This window comes from Chaetodon trifascialis, chromosome 9, assembly GCF_039877785.1.
Source record: "Chaetodon trifascialis isolate fChaTrf1 chromosome 9, fChaTrf1.hap1, whole genome shotgun sequence".
NCBI classification, from domain to species: domain Eukaryota; kingdom Metazoa; phylum Chordata; class Actinopteri; order Chaetodontiformes; family Chaetodontidae; genus Chaetodon; species Chaetodon trifascialis.
This window is the reverse complement of record NC_092064.1, coordinates 25,011,056-25,032,672: the sequence shown is the minus strand read 5'-3', so window position 1 is coordinate 25,032,672 and position 21,617 is coordinate 25,011,056. Positions and strand designations below refer to the sequence as shown.

The window sequence follows — 21,617 nt, the reverse complement described above, 5'->3', positions numbered from 1 at the left end:
CAGCTGCAGCTCTAGACTCTACAGCAGAACATGACTACCTCTAATTAGGCCATGCTACCAATTAGGGCCCTGCAATAAGGCAGTGAGGGAAGCGCTTTGGGAGAGTAAAACCTACCATTGTTTCCACCGTAAAAAAAACCACTGTTTTCTAGCTCCAACAGCTGTCGAACGCTGGAGTCATTGTCAACCTGGCTTCCATTAAGCTATCTTTGGTTTAGTGTGGTGCAATGAAGACATTCATCTAATTGGGCAATAGCACAACAGAACAAGTCTGAATAGTACATTAATGTGATGTGATTCAATGAAAAGGCAGTAATGACCAGTCCAAAACAGCAATCTATTCAAGTGATGACCATGACCTCAAACTCTGTTTCATAATCCCACAGGTAGCCAAGGTCAGTTCCCCATAACTCAGAATGTGACGGTGGTGGAGGGGGCCACAGCCAACATGACCTGTCGTGTGGATTACAATGATAACACTTCCCTCCAGTGGTCAAACCCTGCACAACAGACCCTATTCTTTGGGGACAAGAAAGGTGAGTAATGTTCCCGGGAATAATGGCAATGATAAAACGATGTGATATGATGAAGGTGTCTTGGCCAGATTATATTAATACAAGAGCTTTCTTCATCAGCTTTTCACATTTGCAATGTACAAAATTGTGTCTGCCTGCATGTCCGCCTGCCTGCGAGCTCACAATTTGACTGACTACGAGAAAAAGCCAGGATAAGAGCGAGATGCATTACTTGTAATGTCAAAGCAGACTTGTAATGAATTTATGTCTCCACTGATGTCCCAGGGCACAAACTAAACTGAAATAGACTGTTTTTGAATTGAGCTTTTGTAATCACGCAACACTGACACTGTTGTTTACAACACACTGACGCCTGTGGATTGTGACATGATTGGGTTTAATTAGCATTTTAGCTGCCCTACATTTGTATATCTGTTTGGATGTCACTGAAAAGGAAGCACACTGTTGCAACCTTGTGAAACAAGGCCCGAGCTGGAATGAATTATAATGTGCTCTCAGCAGCCAAATCCAATTTAAAGGTGACAAAAGTCTGGAGTTGATAAATTGGAATTGGGGTGAAAGGGACTATAACAGTGGACGGTCTTGTAAGGGTTGGGATGTTCATCTTTCAGTGTTTCTCACAGCATATTACCCATTTCATTTATGCTGTAGCTGCTAATATAATATCATTGGTTCAGTGATTGAAGATTAACTTTCTCTTTGAATAACAATTGATAGGAGAGAGAGACGCCAGAGTGAACCAGCAGAATGAGAGTCACAGTCTGGTTTGAAGAAATACTTTCTCCCTCGCAAGTGATTGGATTTAGTAATGAAGTCTAAGGTGTTTTATTAGATGAAATTACTTCCAAATACAATTAAACGAAAGTTAACTGAATCTTAAATAGATATTCTTGTGTGAATGGTGTGGATGTGCCCAAAGGATTTAAATTCAAACAAAAGTCATTCAACCAAAACCATTTTTTCTTATTGTTATTTTTTCTGTATTCTCAGGTGTACAATAGATGTAGCTTTTTAATGCTTGACTTTGCAGGACCAGTTTTTTAAAAATCACAAAGTTATATCTGAAAGAAACTCCCAAACTTTCACTTCGTTGTACTTTGAAGAGATGTTAGGCATACTGCCGAAGTTAACTGTGTTTTGCTCACACTTCTCACTTCCTTTGAATACAATCTGTATGCACATGTAAATCCAGAATGCCGTTGCTGTAAGCATGTAAGGAGAGCTTGGAGAGCGCAATATGTACGAGCCACTTTGCCCTCCTTGGGCAGCCATTTATATTGCATGACAGAATCCTTTTCCAGAGCAATACGGATGACAAAATGAATGTAGTCCACTCAGCAGAGGTTGCCAGGGCTAAGTGTGGGAACACTTCCTCTCCATCTCCTTCTAAACAGCCAAATGAAAAGCTTTATTGGCACAACTAATACGATGCCTGTGAGGCCATCAGGAGAAACGGGAGGCGTGGAACAACACAGGCTTCATGCGAGGAAGAGGGTGGGACACCTGGGAAGAAATCTCTGCTGTGCCAAATCACCAGTTAATTGCTTGGCAGAGGGCTGCAACTGTCCTTCTTCTCCTGTTTGTTGTGCCTTCTTGTAGGAGCCAATGAAAAATGTTAGATTCAACCTTATGTTACCTTTCAGTCCAGCAACTAACTGCAGACTGGCTGAGCTTGAGGCAGGCTGTTCTGTCCCTCTGATGAGCAGCTGGTCATAGACTGCTGACACTGAGTGGATTAGATTAATGCAGCTACAGTATGTGGCATTTACTTGTTCTCGGTGTTGAGATGTTTTGGTATCTTTTTTGCCTGTTGTTTAGACAAATCTGTCCCTTTCCCTTTGTTTGTTGTCTCTGTGCATTGTCTCTGTTGTCCACCTCTCTCCTACTACAATCCCCTTGGGTGTCCATGACAGTGTGGCCATATGTTACCATTTGATGTACATGCAAGTTTCCCCCAATCTCTCTTCTCAGAGGTAGTTTGTCATTCTGCATGTGTAGTCCAAAGGAGATTCAGTTTTTGCAGCTTTTATGTGTGATTCTGCATGCTTAACACATACAAGTAATGACGATAAAAATACATCTGCTGTTCTGTCTTAAATTAGACAAAACGCTCTGTGAGGCATTTTTTGAAATCTACTCTCACTGTTTCCCTCAAGCTCTGTATTAAAGATAAGGGCATTTGTCTGGATGTGTTTGGAGTTTGATATAAAATAGTGAGGGAAAAAAAAGAGGATTAAAATGACCTTTTAAATCCTTTTGAGCGGCTATAGTGGAGTAAAGAGAAACATCTGTAAAGAAGCTGGAGTTCCATATTATATCAATTGAGTTTGACAGCTGCTGGGTAAGGTAAGACAAAATCTGATCTTTGCCCTGACTGTAATTTGTTCCATTTTAATTCAAGTCTTACAAATGAGAATATGAAAAAAGCCCCAAAGAGTAGCTTTTACAACCAAGGAGAAAAGGAATCTCTGTGTCTTTCCAGAATTTCAAAGACACTGAAGATCATAAGTCTGCTCCAGACATTAAGAGAAGCAATTGTGTGCCATCAAACACTGTTCATACATGAGTGTCAGTAATATAAGTCCTCATGCTAATACTGTTCGTCTGTGCTTTCCAGAACTGCATTTTCTGGCCTGGTCACCCCATTGCTAAAAGGTTGGGTTAAGTTTAGACCACTTAAACTACCTTGATAAGGTTAAAAACATATTGGAGATGGGTAAAAGGAGTAAACTTTGAGAGTTGGTAGGGGTCGCACAAAATGTCACAAAAACACACACCCATGTCATTTAAAGCATTTGAACAAATGACTGACACTGTTGTTTTTCATGCGAAGCACAATCTCCATTAAGAACAAGACCACTCCAATTAACCTTCTGTTAATTAAATTGCAACATGGAACAGAGGAAGGATCACAATGGCACGCTATTAGATTTAAAACCCATTGGGAGTCTTCAGGTAGGTGGGTAGAACATAATCCCGGCAGTGTGTTCGACAAGTTGTGACCTACAGTTTGTCGACACAGCAATGTCACATCTCATCACAGACCTGGAAGGAGGATAAGACATGTGGTTGCAGGTGTGAAGGAATTAGTGGGCAGGTAACAGCTCAATAGCTTAATGTATCTTTGGTGAGAGTGTAAACGATAAGAAGGACCTCTATCTCATCCTCTCCCATAAGAGGCTCAGTCAAACCTTGCAGAGCTCCAAGAGAGTGTTAACCTTGCTGGATTCCCAAAGCCAATCCATATGGGTTGGACTGTCTCTGCACATTTGTCTAAAGCTGAACACAGCCCTCCTCTTATATCATGCCAGCTGGTTCCTTGGCACGCTCCTCCTCATCCATTATGTATATCTGAGTCTTGGTTGATTGTTGCCACCTCAGAGAGTTCAGACTACACTGTAGCAAAGACCAGCATGAAGATTCTTACGCACTCCCACCACAGACCTGAGACAACAGAGATAGATCCTCTTAATAGCCAGGCCAACATGCAGCATTACATGCTGTGTGATGCAGCCAGGCCTACATTAGGCCAATTAACAGGGACAGTTGAAGGGAACAGCTCTGTGGTGAGCTGCTGCGATGAAGAAATCGATTTGGACCATATGTCTTTTGTACAATTATCCCTTTCATATGTTGCCGGGATTATGAATTATTATTAGTGAGCAGGACAAATGAGAGCAGAGCTGTCCTTTGCTGTCTTCATTATGATTTACTTCACTTTTGGCTTCTGTGGGAAAAGGATAAAACATAAGTGCCGATGCTGTAGAGAATGGTAATGACATTCCTGGAGGCATGCAGGATGGAAGCAGAATCTTTTGTCAGATACGGTGAATATGAATAATGCAATTAATGGGAAGCTACTGCAGGTTCCATGTCAAAGGCAGATAACAAATTGCTCATTTGATCCACAGTCTGTGTTTGTAGCAGAGATATGGAGACATGTACAGCACATACATACATCCACTGACAAATTGTACATCACTTTTCCTCATCTCAATTGCATCTCGCAGAAGTTTATGGTGCATCATTCATGACATTTAATTGGGGCATTCAGCCCAAATCATAAAGGTCACAAAGCAAAATTGATCTTAATTGGCTTGTAGTAATCAAAATGCTGTTATGTGCTAAATGAATGCTCTAATGTGAGCATTAAAACATTCATTAGCTTCAGAGAATGAAGGATAATTACCAAGGATGCAATTAGTGGAGTGAACACCAATGAAAGCACATTTAAACGTCCATTCTAGTAAACACACAACATTTCATGGTGGGTCTGTAAGTACAGTGCATCCCTCCCCCACTGTCTCTGATATCTGTGTGTAAATCTGCTCTCAGTTTGGAATTGACATGAACTACCAATTTCAGATAATAAGGATACGTGTGTCAGAGTTAAGCAGTTGATTTCATAAATAGATGTGCCAGGTCTCTCGCCTTTTCTTCAGATATCTTTGGAAAGTAATCTCACGCCGAAGTGATTGTGTGGAAAATGTCACAAGCCACAAGTTTGTTCTTGCAAGTTTTTTTGTTTACTTTTCAGTGACAGTTAAGGGTCTCATGGCCACAGCTAATGTCTTTCTTCAGGGACTAATGGGCTTTTAAGTGTATTGGGCTACCTCCAGCTTCACTGAAATGTGAATCTACCATTGTGGCACTATACACTTGGCTATTATCACTAATGTGAAGAGCTGCTCTTGTATGTACTACACTAAGCCCTGTGCCACACTGCACACTCATGTATAATGTATATTAGCTCTTTAGAATAATGAAGAATATCTTGTTTTAAAATTCTTTCGAGCTTTGAGCCCTGCCTGTAAAATGTTTAGATCTTTGTTACAGTGGCTAAATCATTATGTGTTGTATTGTAACGTGACTTAAAAACCAACAGAATTATGTAACCCCCTGGCACTTCTTTCAATAAAAATTTGATTTAGAGAGTTCATATGAAAAAATGGACTCAATAGCAGTAAAAATCCCATAGTGTACAATCAAGTTTATGTCAGTGGGCTGAAAAATGGACAGACAAAAATATATTCAGTCTCATTATTCACCACTTGAAGAGGGGATGTAGCGTAGCTGCTGGGAGAATTCCTCCTTCTTTCCTTCCCTTCAAGCACTGAAAATGAGTCCAATTTGAGTAGCATCTGCTCTGTGGGATCTCTGAGAGCACGGGCAGTAACAATGGCCCTCTGGAACAAGGTCCTTTCCTTCTCTTAATTGCAGCCACATGTGTGGTGGGAAAGAGCCCCTGCCTGCACCACTAGCCCTGGAATTCGTCCAGAATCGCCCACACAGTCACTGAGCAAGCACAGCCAGCAGCAAACACACTCTAATTGCAAAGAGTGGAGCCCCTGGCTGGAGAGCGGGGGGGTGCGCCAGGACCCTATGTTCTCGCTGAAGGACAGCTAGTGCTTTCACATTCCAGGACTAGCTCAAAGTGGTTACAGGCCATGCAAAAATGGCCAAATGGGGACACTCGGCATTGCGGATGTAACATATTTTGGCTGAACCCGAGAGCCATCGGCACGTTTCCAAGACTAATGGATAGATGTAAAATGTCCTTTTCTATTTGGACTGTCAGGCGATACTTCATCATTTTGGATTAGAAACATTGGTTAACATCTGTCTGCTGCTCAGCGGAGTGCAGAAGTGAATGCCATGTGATAAGTGCACTTCCAGTTCCTCTGCTTCCAGCTTTATCTGAGGACAGAGGTAATGGAGCTACCAACCAGACTGTCAGCTCTTCTCTTCCACATCAGTTTATTGCTCCGTATTGTAATAAGGTATTTTAACAGCTGTTTCACATGTTGAAACAGGTCCTTGGACATTCAGATACTGTAACTTTTAGCCAAATTGACAGAGGTTGATAAAATTGAATCTGACAAACTAGACCTCAGAGTGGTCTTCCACTGACATGGTTGGTGGTGCAGTCGACTGTCAAGGAAACAAGGCAAACATTACTGAGCATCAGAGGGCCATAGCAACAGTATGCCTTGCCCTGAGGAGGAACTGGGGTGTCAGTTTTACTGATTTGAGACAGCCTTGGTAAGGCCTCCATCACAGGAGATGTACTGCGCATTAAGCTGCCATGCTGCAAGGCTGTAGCATACACAAGGTCAGGGTGCAGATTTATGCTTCCTCCTAAGCAGAATGAACAGCGCGGGAGCTATCTAGGGTTTGGGGGAAATGAACCTTTTCATCACATTGATTTCCTAAAGCACCTGGAAAAAAGCTTTGTCAGCTGCTGGCATTTGGGTCTGATTGTGACGGATCTGCCCACGATCTGGGCCTCTAGCCTGGATTGGATTCTAGTAGTATGGTTTCCTGGCCATATGCTGTTTGAGTAATAGATAACACTTGTCTTTGGGTTATTCAAACCTTTGTACTTCTCATTCTATCAATATGTCACTGATTCACGTGCTGTGTAGTGCCAGTGGCTGTCTAACAAAAACGCATCAATCAAGTCCATCTTTTGTTTAACTGTAAGATGTTTCTCAGCCGTTGCTCAAACTATCTGAATCAGTATTTCAGCTACTGACATTTAAAATTTAGGTCTGTTTTGGTGGTAATGCGATATTATTCAGTAGATAGAAAAAAATAAGGTGCGTCCTACTTAGCACTTTAAATGTCATGTGAAATAATCAGAAGTCTGTACTGTATTTTGTCACTGTTTTGGTATTTAAAGTGAATGATTGCATCTTTAGAGTAATAAGCAATGTTAAAAGGCAAGTTACTTATTTCAGAGAACAGCAGCTGTTGTTGGCTTGAGCTCATGTTAGCTTCAATGGCCTGCACAGATGAACCACTCTGCAGCATAATCCACGTAATACACTCAGTGTCTTCTAAACAGTCATAACTTTGGTGAAATATGGATAAATCTATGGAGTGGTAACGGTGCAGCATGGAAGATCCGGCCATATTTTGTCAAAACATGCTTCCAGATTTTGGGTAGAATATCACTTCAACCAAAAAAATGTCAAAGCCCTCTTAGGAAACAGCCAGACCATTTATCAGCATCTCAGAGGTGTTTATGCTTTGAAGAACAGGGGGTTAAGACGATGATAAGTCTGTCTGCTTCTCCCTGTCTTTTCTCTGTGCGTTGCAGAGATAGGGGGATACGGGCCGAGGGAAGTACAGTATGTCATCTTGTCCGAAGCTTTGATCCTCTCAGCCTGCACTTCCGTATCTTTGAGTCCCTGTATGATGTTTGCTTGGACCCCATCACCTCTCCAATGCATCCATCCACCAAAGGGCTGGCTGTTTTCTGCCAGAGCCTCTGGGCATTTTCAAGCTCTGTAGTCAGGATGCTTAACTACAAAGAACATCAGGCAGCTTTGTTTCAGGATGCAGTTTGCTACAGTAAGACTATCAAATGTTTGTATTAAGCCCCGTAGCACATAATAAGCTGGCTCTGATGGCACAGCTTGTTATTAAATTTTAATTCTGGCTCGAAGATTGTTTTTATTTGCGCTACTCTTTATTCTCGGATAACAAAGACTATCTGAAGAAACTTCTGAGGGCCATCGATATCTTTATAGCCAATCTTTATTTTTCTCTTTTTAGTATGTATGTGATTATAAGATAATGATCATCAAACGATGTCCTGTAATTGAAGCTGAAGAACAGCGTTGTTAAAAATGACCTATGTCTGTGTAAATCTCATAATCATTTCAGCCAATCTAATTTAACCGTGTATCACATGTCCGCCGTGTACGTCTATCGCTGAAATCCAACAAATGGGAACAGAGCAGCTGATTAATGATTTCATAGAGATGTCTTTATCTGACGCCATTTTACTTTGACCACGTTGATTAAATCCTAATCAACACCTGCTTCTGCTGCATTTTGCCAGATTTGCCCCGTGTAGTGCAATCCAATAGAGTTCAAATTACTTCAGATGAAAGAGTGTCCAGGGAGAGAGCTGGCCATGCCTAAAGGGAGCGAGGATTAAGAATGTGTAATTTATTCAATGAAGAGCACTTTCCTTCCTGCCCTCTGTGGTTGGTCGCTTGTAGGAGCAGGTGATTCTGAATTTGAAATTGTATAAGAGATGACAGGTGTGAGATGACCTTTTTCAGCTTAGCTGTGTGCTTTTCTCAGCTTTACGAGGGTGTAGTCACATCTGAATGAGCAGTGGTGAAGCTGTCGGGTATCTTAAACCACAGCTTGAAATATAACTTTTCGATGTTTTCCTAAGCATGCTCATTGTAATGATTATTGTATCATGACTCTTGTTAGTGGCACAGGTAAATATGGCCATAGTGGCTATTTTTCAAATGACTATTAGCTGTATTGTCTTGTTTTTTACCTGAAGTCTTGCACAAGGGCTGGGAGATTTGGTTGGAATCAATGTCACAATATTATAAACAGTGTTTTAACAATACTGATGCATATCACGATGTCTGAAAATGATGAAGAAACTGAATGTAAAATAATGAAATTGAGGGCCAGTACAGTAAAGTGTGAGACACAGTTGTGTATTTACTCATTACAATTTGCTCAAAATCATTAATTTGGTCAACAGACATTTGTAAAACAGTAACACAATATGATTATTCCATTTTGATAGCACATGAACAATACGTGTACTATAGTCTGCTAGTACCTGTGTAATTATTTTCCCCCAGTACCTGTAAGCTAAGTGCTTCTGTATAAGGCCAAGTTAAGGTTTTGGTCTCAATGTTCAAAATGAGAAATGTCACAGATGGAGCCAGCTGCTAAAAGTGTTAAAGCGACTGTAAATCAATATCTGGAATGTAAGTGATTACCTAAATAGATATTGTAATCTAGGACTATAAGCTTTTTCATGCTGCTACGCCTCAGTGCATCGCGCTGATGCCTCCTGTATGCTCACTGTGACTGTGAATAAGACTGTCAGCCTAGAATGCAAATGTAAAGAAAATGTTTCAAACCATTGGCCCCAGTACAGAATGTGTTTGCAGCCTTTGACAACAATTTGAAATAACTGAAAGCACGCTGCATCCGCCTTTGTTCTGCTAAAGGTCATCTGAATTACAAATGGTGCTCCTACAAGTTAATTGCCATGACTGAATTCAGTATGAGTTTTTTTTTGTGCACTCTGTGAGTCTTCATGTTGTCCCTCCTAATACAGCTCTGAGGGACCACAGAATTGAGCTGGTGCGAGCCTCGTGGCAGGAGCTCACCATCAAAATCAGTGACGTCAGCCTGTCAGACGAGGGCCAGTACACCTGCTCGCTCTTCACCATGCCTGTCAAGACCACCAAGGCCTTTCTCACTGTTCTGGGTGAGCATGTCCGTTTTGGCCCGTTCTCCACAGGCCAATTACTTTGAACTAATTCTTCACAGCATGAATACCTGCACAGTGTGAATTAAAGTCTGTTTTTCTTCTGCAAGCGCTTGCTTTGTAGGAAAGTAACATTTCTGCAATGCAGACAACTAGAATAAGCATATTAGTAGTGTTACCATATTTCTGCAGGCAGGACAGCCACAAAAAACTCAACCTTTTCACATCAGTGTTAGACAGATGTGTTGAAGGATATGCAGAAATAAGAGAATATTAAAAGCCAATGCCGACACACTGTCAACATCTCCAATACGTTTATTTAGACTCACATTTCTCTAAGATCACCTACGCCATCTCACAGGAGAAAGCAGTCACAGTAATCTTGATTTGATACTTGGGCTAATTTATATTTAACTTTATTATTATTTATTAAACCACAAACTTCAGTTTTATGTATTTAGTTTCCCATTTATTTGTATAGAATATTTTTTTTTTCTAATAAAGTAAAAAATATAAACATATACACATTTTTGAAAAAATGTACTGTAAAGGTTAAATTTGATCTTGTCACTGACAGAAGAAAATAGCATGAATATATGAAGTGAATTAGTCTACCAGTAAATCATTTTAATTGTCGGAGAAATGCAGCCTATACCACCCACTGAGTCATTACTCAGCTTACCATATACATGTGTCATTTATATTTATATTTCCATGCACCACAGGAGTGCCAGGACGACCGGAGATCACAGGATTCACCAAGCCTGCCATGGAGGGGGACGTGATCACCCTGACGTGCACCACGCTGGGCAGCAAACCAGCTGCCAACATCCGGTGGTTTCGAAATGACAAGGAGGTCCAAGGTAAGCGGATGGTGTGGATTTCTCAGGGCACTGTATCCCCTTTTACCTCTTGTACCATCTCGGAGAGATCATTACTGTCAAGTCATTCAGCTGCTGCATTCCTTTGTGCTCATATTCATGCATTGTTCCACTGGCTGGGGCTTCAGCAGTGCCATGATTCGCCTGGCTCACAGCCAGCATCTCTGCTGTTGTTGGAAGCTGTCCAAGTGTTGCTGGACTGTGGCGTCGCTGTCCACATTTCACTACCTGTCCAAGGTGAAGACGCTTAGGAGTGCCTCTTATTGATTATAAAGTTAAGTGTACATCAAGTACCGCACAGCATTTTGTTTTCACTGTTAGTGGCACCAAAGTAATGATGCACTCAGCTGATTGATTAATAGAAACACAAATCAGTCACACAATGCTAAATGTCATCATCAAAAACAAGAAAATGTCACCTCTAGGGTTTGGTCTTGGGCCCATGTTTTCAATTTACTGTGATGTAAATCGTCACTTATTTAAAAGCTGAAAACAGCGAATATTTGACTTTTTTGGTTGAGAAACCTTTTAATTAAACAATTGACTTATTGTCAGATTAATTTCCTGTTAATCGACTGCTTGACTCTGTGTTAAACTGACAAATCGTTGTAGTGGTCATGTTTTAGAGGAAGGCTATCCCTCCAAAGCTGTCTGAGAGAGGAAGCATGAGCATAAACATATCATGCTTACAGATTGAGACCGGATGTGCGCTTCATCTTTTGTTTTTCACCTAAAAAGAATTTGAGCATCTCTCAAATTCTCTGTACTACGTGTGATGAGTTTATGTCATCCAGTCAGCAACGATTAGATTGGTGAAAAGAGTGAAGGGGATAGAAGAGCGCAGAAGAATGCAAACTCAGAAAGGCCACATAACTGTCTTGCCCAGGCTGAAAAGAAAAACAGTGACAGAGACAATGCATTAGGCAGCAGATGGTGCAGTGTAATGTGTGCTGATCACACTAAACCGGCAGAAGTTTTCTGTGGTTTCACACTGTGTGCCTTACAAGCCTTCACTTTCTTGTGTACCTCTTTCCAAACTGTCTGAAGCTCCGCGCTTTATATTTTTGCAGCTTTTATCACCGAATCATTTCTGCTTTAAAAAAGCACAAAAAAGACAAAAACATAAAAAAATAGGAGCGGAATGTTTTTCCTCAGCTTGATGGCAGAGGTAAACTGTGTGGAGCTCTTTAATGTAATGGAGCCTGCTGCGGAGACTCAGTGTGACAGTTGCTCTTTATTGAAGATTTGCACCAGAGAGCTTTTTCTTGGTGGTTCTGTCTGTGTCTGCCCAACATGGCATGATGATTGATGGGAGAGGGGCTGGGATATGAAGTTTTCTTGTTGAAATGACATGCACGTAGATTCCTGAAAGGCCAGTGGAGAGCTGGCACACAGCATCACAACCAGACTTGCTGTCCATCTCAAGAGGCACCGGGATGATCTCTTTTTTCTTTTATGTCATGAGATATACTTTAAAATAAATCTTTAAAGCTCTAAACTTAATATTCTGCACATATATGAACATAAAAAAAAAATGCCAAAATGTACTTTAACAGAGTTCAAGGGGTGCCACACTTTCACTCATGGCTTCAACATCAATATTTCGTGGATAATAATGAAAATGTAATACCATCATCCCATTTCCAGGTCAGCGGGCGTCGCAAAAATGCTCAAAAGAAAACAAAGAAAAATTCCCTCCATTTAAATGTGACGTATTAATGTGTGATGTCTGAAATGCACATCTCCAAAAAACATCACGTGCCCCAAGTCTGCCCCAACCCGGTGTCTCATATACAAATGTTCTTTTATTAGTTTTACTTGCGTACGGTGGGTTTTATTAAGCCGCTTGGGCAAACAGATCTAGTGTGATGCATCTCCAAGTCAAAGAGAGATAAAGAACAAAGCAGAGACTGGAGGGCTCGACTTATAAACTTCATTTCCATGTCAAAGTGTCAAAGGGGAGGAATGTCAATCAGTGCTCCGGATCCAAGTCTTTTATAGGTGCTGCTTTAAAGCTTTCTTTAGCGAGTATGTGCTGGGAGCAGCATGTTTTGCCATTGGTTCTTCTGTGGTAGATCATTGCCGCTAGTATCTGCTGTCAGTCAAATATATCCCCACTGGGAGACCAGTCTACAAAGCTCCAAGATGACAGCAGGTGTAATAGCAAAAACATGTCATATTTATTTCATGCTCTGATGATTTGTTTTTCAACAATTTATATTAGAAGCACACGGCATTACAAACCTCAAAATGCAACTGCCTTCCAGTGTCAAATCATTTGAAGAGTATAGAGCCATACAAATTACTTGTGTCGCTGAATGACAGCTAGGCGTCAAATTGTAATCTATTGAGGAAAAAAAATCCGCCCACTGTCGCTCTCTTTGCATACGTAAAGTGGCCTATATATTTCTTTCACAGTGACACAAACTCAAACACACAACAGCTCCAACCTGGTGGCTAATTTTATATTCATTTAAGCAAGATATCAAGACGTTTGTGTCTAGACAATAAAATGTAGATGGTGTTATTATTGCTATTATTATTGTGTTTAATCTGTGTGCTCCTTCATTTCGAATCCCATCCTGTTCTGTGATATTAAGTAGAGCAAAGATGAAATACACGTTTTTATTTTCAATAATATTACACCCCTCATTGCACAGCTGTATATTTCTCATGCTCACTCTTACTTGTCACATATGAACAGCAACAAAAAATAGCTAGAACTTTCTCCAGTCAGTGGACATGCTAACAACCAAAGAATCAAATGGGTCCAGCTGATTCATGTTCGCACTACTGTACACGCATTAATCTAAAGAGGTCTGATGATCACAGTGTTTCCCAGACACGGCGTCTGCTATAGCGGAGAGCGGGGGCTGTGGTAAATATTTTGCAGATCAGTGCATCATGTCATCTGACAACCTCTGGCCTTCACGTTGTATCTGAAAAATGTTTGAATCTTTGTGTCACCGTACAGGACTGACAGCTTGTTATTATATAACTTTGTTTTGAATCAATAAAGCAGCTTCCTTCCAAGTAAATATAACCAGCTCTACTCATGTACAGTATGGACCTTCACTTAATCACTTTCAGTATTGTGATCTATTTTTTTATTTGTTTGTCTTCTATCTCGGAGACGATTGCCTAATTTTACTTCACTTCTTCAGGTTTGTATTGCTATTCTCAGATACATCTGGCATAGATATTGTGTGACTTCGTAACAGCTGTACTTTGCTCCAGCATCATCTGCTTTGCACAAAGAAGGAAGAATGTCACCTTCTACTGTGGCTGAAAATATTACAGTCTGATAAAACATTAGATTCATGTGTTTTGAAGAAATGGTCTTTGCCACAATTTTGACAATGTTTTTTTTTTTTTCATGAGCTTTTTCTTTAATTTCATTTTCATTCATATCAAATTGTAGCAGTTTCCACTTGCGCCTTTCTTCTTGTCTTGTAACTACTTTGATGTTTAGTTCAAGTAAGCACTGAAATATAAAAACCTCTGGGGAATTAACCAACTGTTACGATTGCTTTATGAAATTAAAAATATGTCACAAACATGTAATCAAAGCTTCATGGATAACTTGAACAGCACATTATCATGGACAATTCATGCCAGTGAGTGGATTAAAACCACGACTGTGTGAACATATTTAAGCATTGTTCTCCCCACGACCACATTTATTCAAACTGGTTCGCCATCACACACTGGAACCCAACCACAGATTTACAGGCAGTATAGTTGTTAGCTTGTCCCAACTTTACCTTCCAACTAAACCAAACACCAAAAATTGTGCAAGGTTGTTCATTAGGGATAAACAAGCTCCAATGTAAAATCAAACACCCTAACAACTGCTAAATGAGGCATTTATTTTTGCAAGTATGGGTTTTAAAGGCTTTAAACAGCAAATTAATTGAGCAATTGGGTTACAGAATGAAGTGAAATTTCATCAATAACCTGTCAGTCAGCAGGTAGGAGGTCGCAAACTGTGCTGAGCAGGAGGTTCACACATTAAAAGAAGCACCTTTTGAAATAGTTTAAAAGTTAGTAAAAAAATAAAAATAAAGAATGCCTGTGATGCCTTCATAAAATAATGTCTTAAATTGTTATGCAGTTACTTCTTCAAGGCTGTGGACAAATTCGCCCAGTGAACATAATAATAATCTGAAGGGAAGGCACATTTTAAATCTTCTAAACCGTACCTGACCAAACCCAATTTTACTCTTATTAAACTACATTTATGAAAAAATCGAATCCTGCCACAGAGGTTCCGCCTGGTTAAAACAGACGCAGAGGTGCTGATTATAGGAGTGCCCTCAGTTGCCTGAATGCAGATCTGCTTACCTCTTGGGGTTCTAGTTCAAAGCAGGTGCACCTGGGCACATTCACATTCTTATGAAAGCTGCTCTGCGTGCTCTCTGGCGATGCTCGCAGCCGCCTTGAAACAGACTGACAGCTTCTCTATGGCAGCTCTGATGCTGCAGGCGACTTGATGAATGAGAGGAAAAGCTGGAGAGATTTGTGTCTGACGCCACAGAGGTACTTACTATCCCCCCTCTGTACTTCAGGGCAGGCCTTTGACTCTCAAATGTAAGGTCTGTTTGCTCAAATGATGTGTGATGTTTGAAATCAGGTCTCAAAAATAATCTTATTTATGATGCATTAATCAACCCAGTTGTGGTGTCCTGGAGGTCTGTGAGGTTGGATATAAAATGGTGATTTTTTTTATATATATATATATATTTTGGTTGTCTTTTCATCTCCCTCCTCTTGCAGTTATTTTCTTTGTCTTCTTCCTCTCGCTATTTGAAGTTTGACACAAAAGGCAACAGTAATTAATATGAATCAGATCTAGAGAGAAGCAAATACTTTCACAAATTTCTAAGAAGTTAATTAATGAAAAATACAATTTCACATCACTTGCATAATCAGATTTTCAAACTGTCATGTGTACAAAAAATTCCTAAATTACTAATTAAGTTCATGCAATTGTAGCTTACAGCAAAAGACAAATCAAATTAAAGACTAAATAATTAGTTTATCTCGCCTTTTTTCCCTTCTGTTGAGGTGAAGCTATAAAAAACACGAAAATTATCATCTGTACAACAGAATATTTCAGGATTTTGTCAATCCATTTCATGAAAAAGTATTACCATAGTTGTGGTAAGTACAGAGGAAGATTTCATATTGAATCTGTCCTCCTCAATAGCAACAGAAAAATGCAGGTAGCAGCAATTGTAGCAGTAGTAGAAGCAATCTTCATAGTAGCAGTAGTAGTAGAAGTAGAGGTTCCACTGGAAAGTCCAATAAAGAATTAATCCCCTTGCACATGACAAAATCAAAGAGGATCAGTGGAGTGGAACAAATGGGCCAGATCATCCCAAAATGATGATGATATGGGTGATCTGTGTTTCATTGCAAGGGGCTGTTAGTATTTAATAGACCAAGGGATTGAACAATTTGTGTGTGCATGTGTGTGTGTTGATGTGTGCGTGATAGAGAGAGAGAGACGTATGTATTAACTGGCTAAGGTTTGCACTGAACGGCAGAAAGTCCAGAGGAAGAGATGGGGGGTTGGTGGGGGGAGTGCAGGGAGGATCTAAGGGGTGAGGAAGGCAGCAGCTCCAGTCCTTCTGAGACTGTCGTAAAGTGATGCCTTTGTCCTTTTTGCCTTGTTCAGGTGCAGTAGCCTCGGACAGCTGTTTCCACCGAAAAGTGATACTACAACACAAAGCACTGACAAGAGAGCAGCAGAAAATGACAAAGAAATGCTTCCAATTACAAATAAAGAGGAATTTGTGAATGAAAAGATCACAGGGCAGGGAAAAAACAAACATGAATCCAGATCTGAGGCTGTGTGAAGGGTGAATGTTTGGGTATGAAACGAAGAGGAAAGAAAGGAAAGGTGTGACTGCAACTATGGAAATCCAGCCCGCACTGCCGGGAGAGTGTGCGCCTGTTTGTGTTGACTGGGATGTCTGAGAGATGGTCCTGGAGGAGCAAACACACCCAACCAACCGAGTCAACGCTCGTACAGCTCTCCCTTCACTATTCACTCTACTTTGACTTGACTTTCAAAGGCCAAGGATTCTTTCCCTCGAAGGAGATGCAGAGAAAAACAACAACAACAACAACAACAACATCAACACTGCAGCTCTCTGTGTCAGCAAAGCAATGTCTTGAAATACAATTTCATGTTTCTCACGTTTTAGTTAACGCACAAGCTGATTTCTGTTTTTCTCTGCCTCTTTTTTATTTTTTTTTGCATGAGGGGCTTACACAAAATCCTGAACTGTTCCCCAGTAATTGTAATCCACTGGACCCCTGTTCATTTTGTGACTCTTTGCAGGCACTACGAAGATGAATGCCACAGGAAAATCATTCACAGTGTGGAGCAGCCTCCAGTTCCAGGTGGACAGACGGGACGATGGCGTCGCCTACACCTGCAGCGTGGAGCACATATCTCTGTCCAGCCCTTACATGACAACCGAGGTCCTGGAGGTCCACTGTGAGTGTAGTCATACACACTGTGCAAATGGATTAGGTGTAAGATTAGCATTGAGAAGAAATAGAAGGATTGAGATTACATTTATGTCTGCAGGTTTAGCTTTGCATTTGCTCAGGATTAGTGTAGGATTAGTTTGCAGGTAAGGGATTAGTACCAAAGCAGAACAGGGATATGGGCTAAAGCTAAGAGCTGCCCAGTGGGTAAAGAACTAACTACTGTTGTACTTTGTTAGTGTTAGAGTTAAAGCCTCGAACACACAGTACTATCACAGCGTTGGAATTTTTTGTTTCTTCTTCACAGATGCCCCCCATCTGGAGATCACACATTCATTGATTATTCCACAGGAAGGGCAATACCTCAAACTGGAGTGTGTTTCCATAGGCAACCCGATGTAAGTTGGCATTTATTTACAGCTTCAATTTGGTGACAGTTACTAGCATGAAAATAGGCAGCTGTGTGATTCCTCTTCATCACAGCATGTCATTTTTCAGGGGCACTTCTTCAGTTTTTTCGTTATTTCCTTATATTCAGGATGTTATAAGCAGCAAAAGGATAGAAAAGGAACATATTGTCTGTATTTTCTGTCGCAGACCTGAACCGGTGCTGTGGTCTAAAGATGGAGGAGAGCTGCCAGACATCGAGCGCATGATTGTGGAGGGCAGGGAACTAACCATCACCACACTAAACAAAACAGACAATGGCACATACCGCTGCGAGGCCAGCAACCACCTGGGGACCAGCAGTGCCGAATATATACTGTTTGTATATGGTGGGTACAGTAATGGCTAGTCTTGTTGTGGATGATCAGTTTTTGTGTTGCTTTATATTCAAGGCTTTGCAGCACACTGTAACTCAGAGATAGTTGGTCTTCTTCATAAACAAACAAAGCCAGCAGAGCGTTTGTCAGTCTGGCAGTTTAACCTAAAGAGAAATCAAAAGCCTAACAACAAAACAATAATAGCTACCTTAAATATGACAGTAGGAGATCAGCATCACCTGGAATTTCAGTGTGTTAGATTATCTGTCAATCATGATGACTGATGGAGACATGTTTAAAGAACATTTTGAATGACAATTTTTATGACAAATACAATGTGGATAAACTTTCGACTCATCCCCCCATGACCGTGTGAAGATAAGGGGGTATAATGTATGGATATTTATGAAGGCATAAATCAGCAAACTTGTAATTTTGATTACAAATCCACATGCTAGTTCAATTCAGCTCAAACTAGTTTTAAAAGATCTCATTTAAAAGTCTTACAGTTTAGATTTTTTATACCTTTATACTTTTTTGTATGTATGTTCTTACTCTGCAAGGCAGCCTGTGGTTTCCATTCAGTTTCAAAAATATGCAAAATAATCAATCAGTTGAATTCATCAGAGTGAATGTCATGTCTGTGTGCATTTTATCAGCCGTGTGATCATGTCATAACTCAAGCAAAGTAAAATAATAATCATTTTTATATACTGCTGAGAAATGAATGGAAACCAATTGGTTCCTGGAACAATGAAAAGTTTAGCAACAGGACATAGCTCTAAGCCAGAACTTTTCAACCTTAGTAGGAAAAAGTGATTTAAAATTTGTTCATTTGTATACTGATGGCAGCGGTGCATCGGGGTCACACCAAGTGGGGTTCAGTGTGTTGCTCACAAACACTTCCACATGCAGATTGAACCGCCAACCTGTTCTACATCCTTGAACCACAGCTGCCCTGTTTTGGTTTGCAAAATAGGGCATCTGTAATGTGAAGTATGATTTGTAGTGAATGGCACAAAACTGGTAAAACTTCATGGACCTGTGATATAAACCTGTTATATGATTACGTTGCATTTTCTGACGGTGGTAATGCAGGATTGGATGAAATACAGTAAAAGGTGGCTTCCAACATCTGACTACAAATATGAAAATATGGATAAAAAGTTAACTCCCAAGTGTTAAATCTGTAATTCTGTGGTTAAATTAAGACTAATTCCATTTTTGGACCAGCACTGGTAGTGCAGCAAATTGATCTGTAGTCCTGCAGGTCACCAGTTTGCAGACCATTTCCCCAAGAATTCACTTCCAAATCTTGCCTTGGCAATGCGCAGGATAACCGAGTTTACCTCACGGTACTGTACATATCGCTGCACAGGTTTAGCTTTTGGACTCTTCCTATGAGGAAACAGGAAGAAAGTGTTAAGGATGCAGAATTTAGCTTCCGAGTACCGCCTGGAGGAGAGATAAGTTAATCCCGAGACAGTGGAGCGACTGAGAGAATAAAGACAGCATGGTGCAGGAAACGGATCATTAAGGCCTCTGCAGCACATGTTTATAACGTTTATCAAATACAGCCAAGTGAAAATACAAAAACAAGGACAGAATATTAAAATTCGACATGGATTTATTTGTTTCCATTTTTGCCAATTAAACAGTCCTACACGAGAGTGTAGTTTGTTTGGGAGCGACTTATCACAGCTCAGACGCTGGACTTATTCAAGCTCACAAGCAGTTAGAGGATGCACAGCAGCTTCTTTGTTCGATTTTAAAGGCAGAGGCTTTTGAGCAGAGAAAGCCCTTCATTGGGAAAAACTGAAGAAAAAGGAGGACGACACGTTTGTCCTTTCAGCTTTTGTTATCTCTGTCTCTTCTTTCATTGTGAGCATTGAATGAGAGTAGGAAGCCATGTCAGGCTAGTCCGTATCATCCTGTCGTATCTGGGAGCCACGTGCTGGGCCAAAGTCTCAGTGCTTAGATTTCGAGAGATTTTTTTTATTATTATTTCAAATGTAAATCAGAAACATTCAGCTTTATGTAATTCACATGGGTTGTTAAAGTCATACATGTATGTGCCAGGGAGCTGTTAACAGAGGAAATACCAAAGCTTATACCCGACAGCAGCCCTCTCACACTAAATACAAAGGTCCTGGTTACCAGGGAAGGATGAAAAATTGAGCCGAGCAGGTAAAAGATGTGCGAGACGGGTTCATTTCCACTGATGATGACAGTCATTCTTCAGCGCTACGCCGCGTCTAGCTGAATACTTACCGGGTCTCTTCGGATCATCTCAGCCTCTAAGCCTAATTTGCTAATGACAGGAGAGCTGAGAAGCAATGAATGTCATCGCTCCGCCGCAATTTAGCACCGTCTGCAATTATGCTCCTTAATACGCTGTATTAAATAAAGCAAGGAAACAGTGTATATGATAATTACAGCGATGTTAGAGAGATAGTAGTTAAATACAGTTGAGAAATGATTGCATCTGTTTGTGAGGCTGCAGGCCGGCTTCTCATGCTCATACCCTCACATTTCACTCATTCATTCTGCGCTTTCACCTCAACGAGCATGGCATCTGTGTGGCTAATTACCAACCAGCCATCAATTGCTTGAAAAATATTAGATATAAGTAATATCAGTCCTTCATGTATGACCCATCTTTCTCCCAAAGATACTGCTGAAAGATTTTGGTCAGAGCTTGAGTCATTATTTTATCATCTGTGCATTTTATTTCATTATTTTGTCTGCATTCAGAGACCAGAAACAACCCACTGCACCAGCCTCGTGCCGTAATTGATTTGTTTTCTTTGATTTTCCTGTACGTTTTCTCATGTTGAGCCTGTTCCATGCAGAGGGATTTGTTTTTGCTCCCGTTGTTTCTGTTTTCATATAGCAGACGTCATCACCTTAATGCCTCCATCCTCAGCTCCCGACTCCACCTCTAGCCTCTGTTCTTCCAGTCTGCTAATGCTGACATTCCCACATCAGGCGTAGGCAGTCACAGCTGTGTTCGCAGGTACGCTTGCAACCCGTCCATGGCCCCGCCTCAACGCTACATGCACTTACAAACATGACACTGAACACACAGTTGATGATTGATGAGCTAACAACCAGGCTTTGAGCTAGAAAATAGTATTGTTTTAATGGATGAATTCAATACTGTTTCTACCCCCCTTTCCTTTCTGCTTTAATTTTTTTTTAGATACAGCACTGTTACCTGACCAGCATTTTTATTATGGCTGCTGATGAGTTTTTTTATTGCTTGCTGACATTATGCAGATGTTGTAGGAGTAAGTTACCACATTAGGTAGTTACTGTTTGTAAACTGTTGCATAAATTTACATCTTTGCAGAAGCAGAAAATAGAAAACATGACAGTGTTTATACTTTTGTTGGTAGGCTGAATGATTCTGCTATTACAACCAAACAATACAAACACATGCAATTACATTTGAATAATGTTCATCAAAATCACATGCGCCATGTGTTTGCTTCACTTCGCCTCTCCTAATGGAATTACTGTTGTAGTGTGTGTGTATGACTTTGCCATGTTGAGCCTCAAGAGCACTGCAGGTGGAACATGCCTTAACAGTCGAAATAACTTTTGTGTTGTGATGGAGAAAACACAAAGGTTGCTTAGGTTTGGGATGTGCTGCATTTTGCTAATCAGCCCA

At 40.6% G+C, this 21,617-nt stretch overlaps 1 protein-coding gene across 4 annotated transcripts in view; it reads left to right on the top strand.

Moving 5' to 3' along the window:
- The window catches only part of LOC139336788 (cell adhesion molecule 2-like), a 129,181-nt gene that overhangs the window by 102,481 nt on the left and 5,083 nt on the right, over positions 1-21,617 (top strand). For all 4 annotated transcript variants that reach the window (XM_070971022.1, XM_070971023.1, XM_070971024.1 and 1 more), the window contains 6 exons: positions 387-536; positions 9,646-9,798; positions 10,524-10,661; positions 17,029-17,187; positions 17,488-17,578; positions 17,778-17,956. In XM_070971022.1, the coding sequence (XP_070827123.1) occupies positions 387-536; positions 9,646-9,798; positions 10,524-10,661; positions 17,029-17,187; positions 17,488-17,578; positions 17,778-17,956 (870 nt within the window). The remainder of the gene's footprint in view (positions 1-386; positions 537-9,645; positions 9,799-10,523; positions 10,662-17,028; positions 17,188-17,487; positions 17,579-17,777; positions 17,957-21,617) is intronic.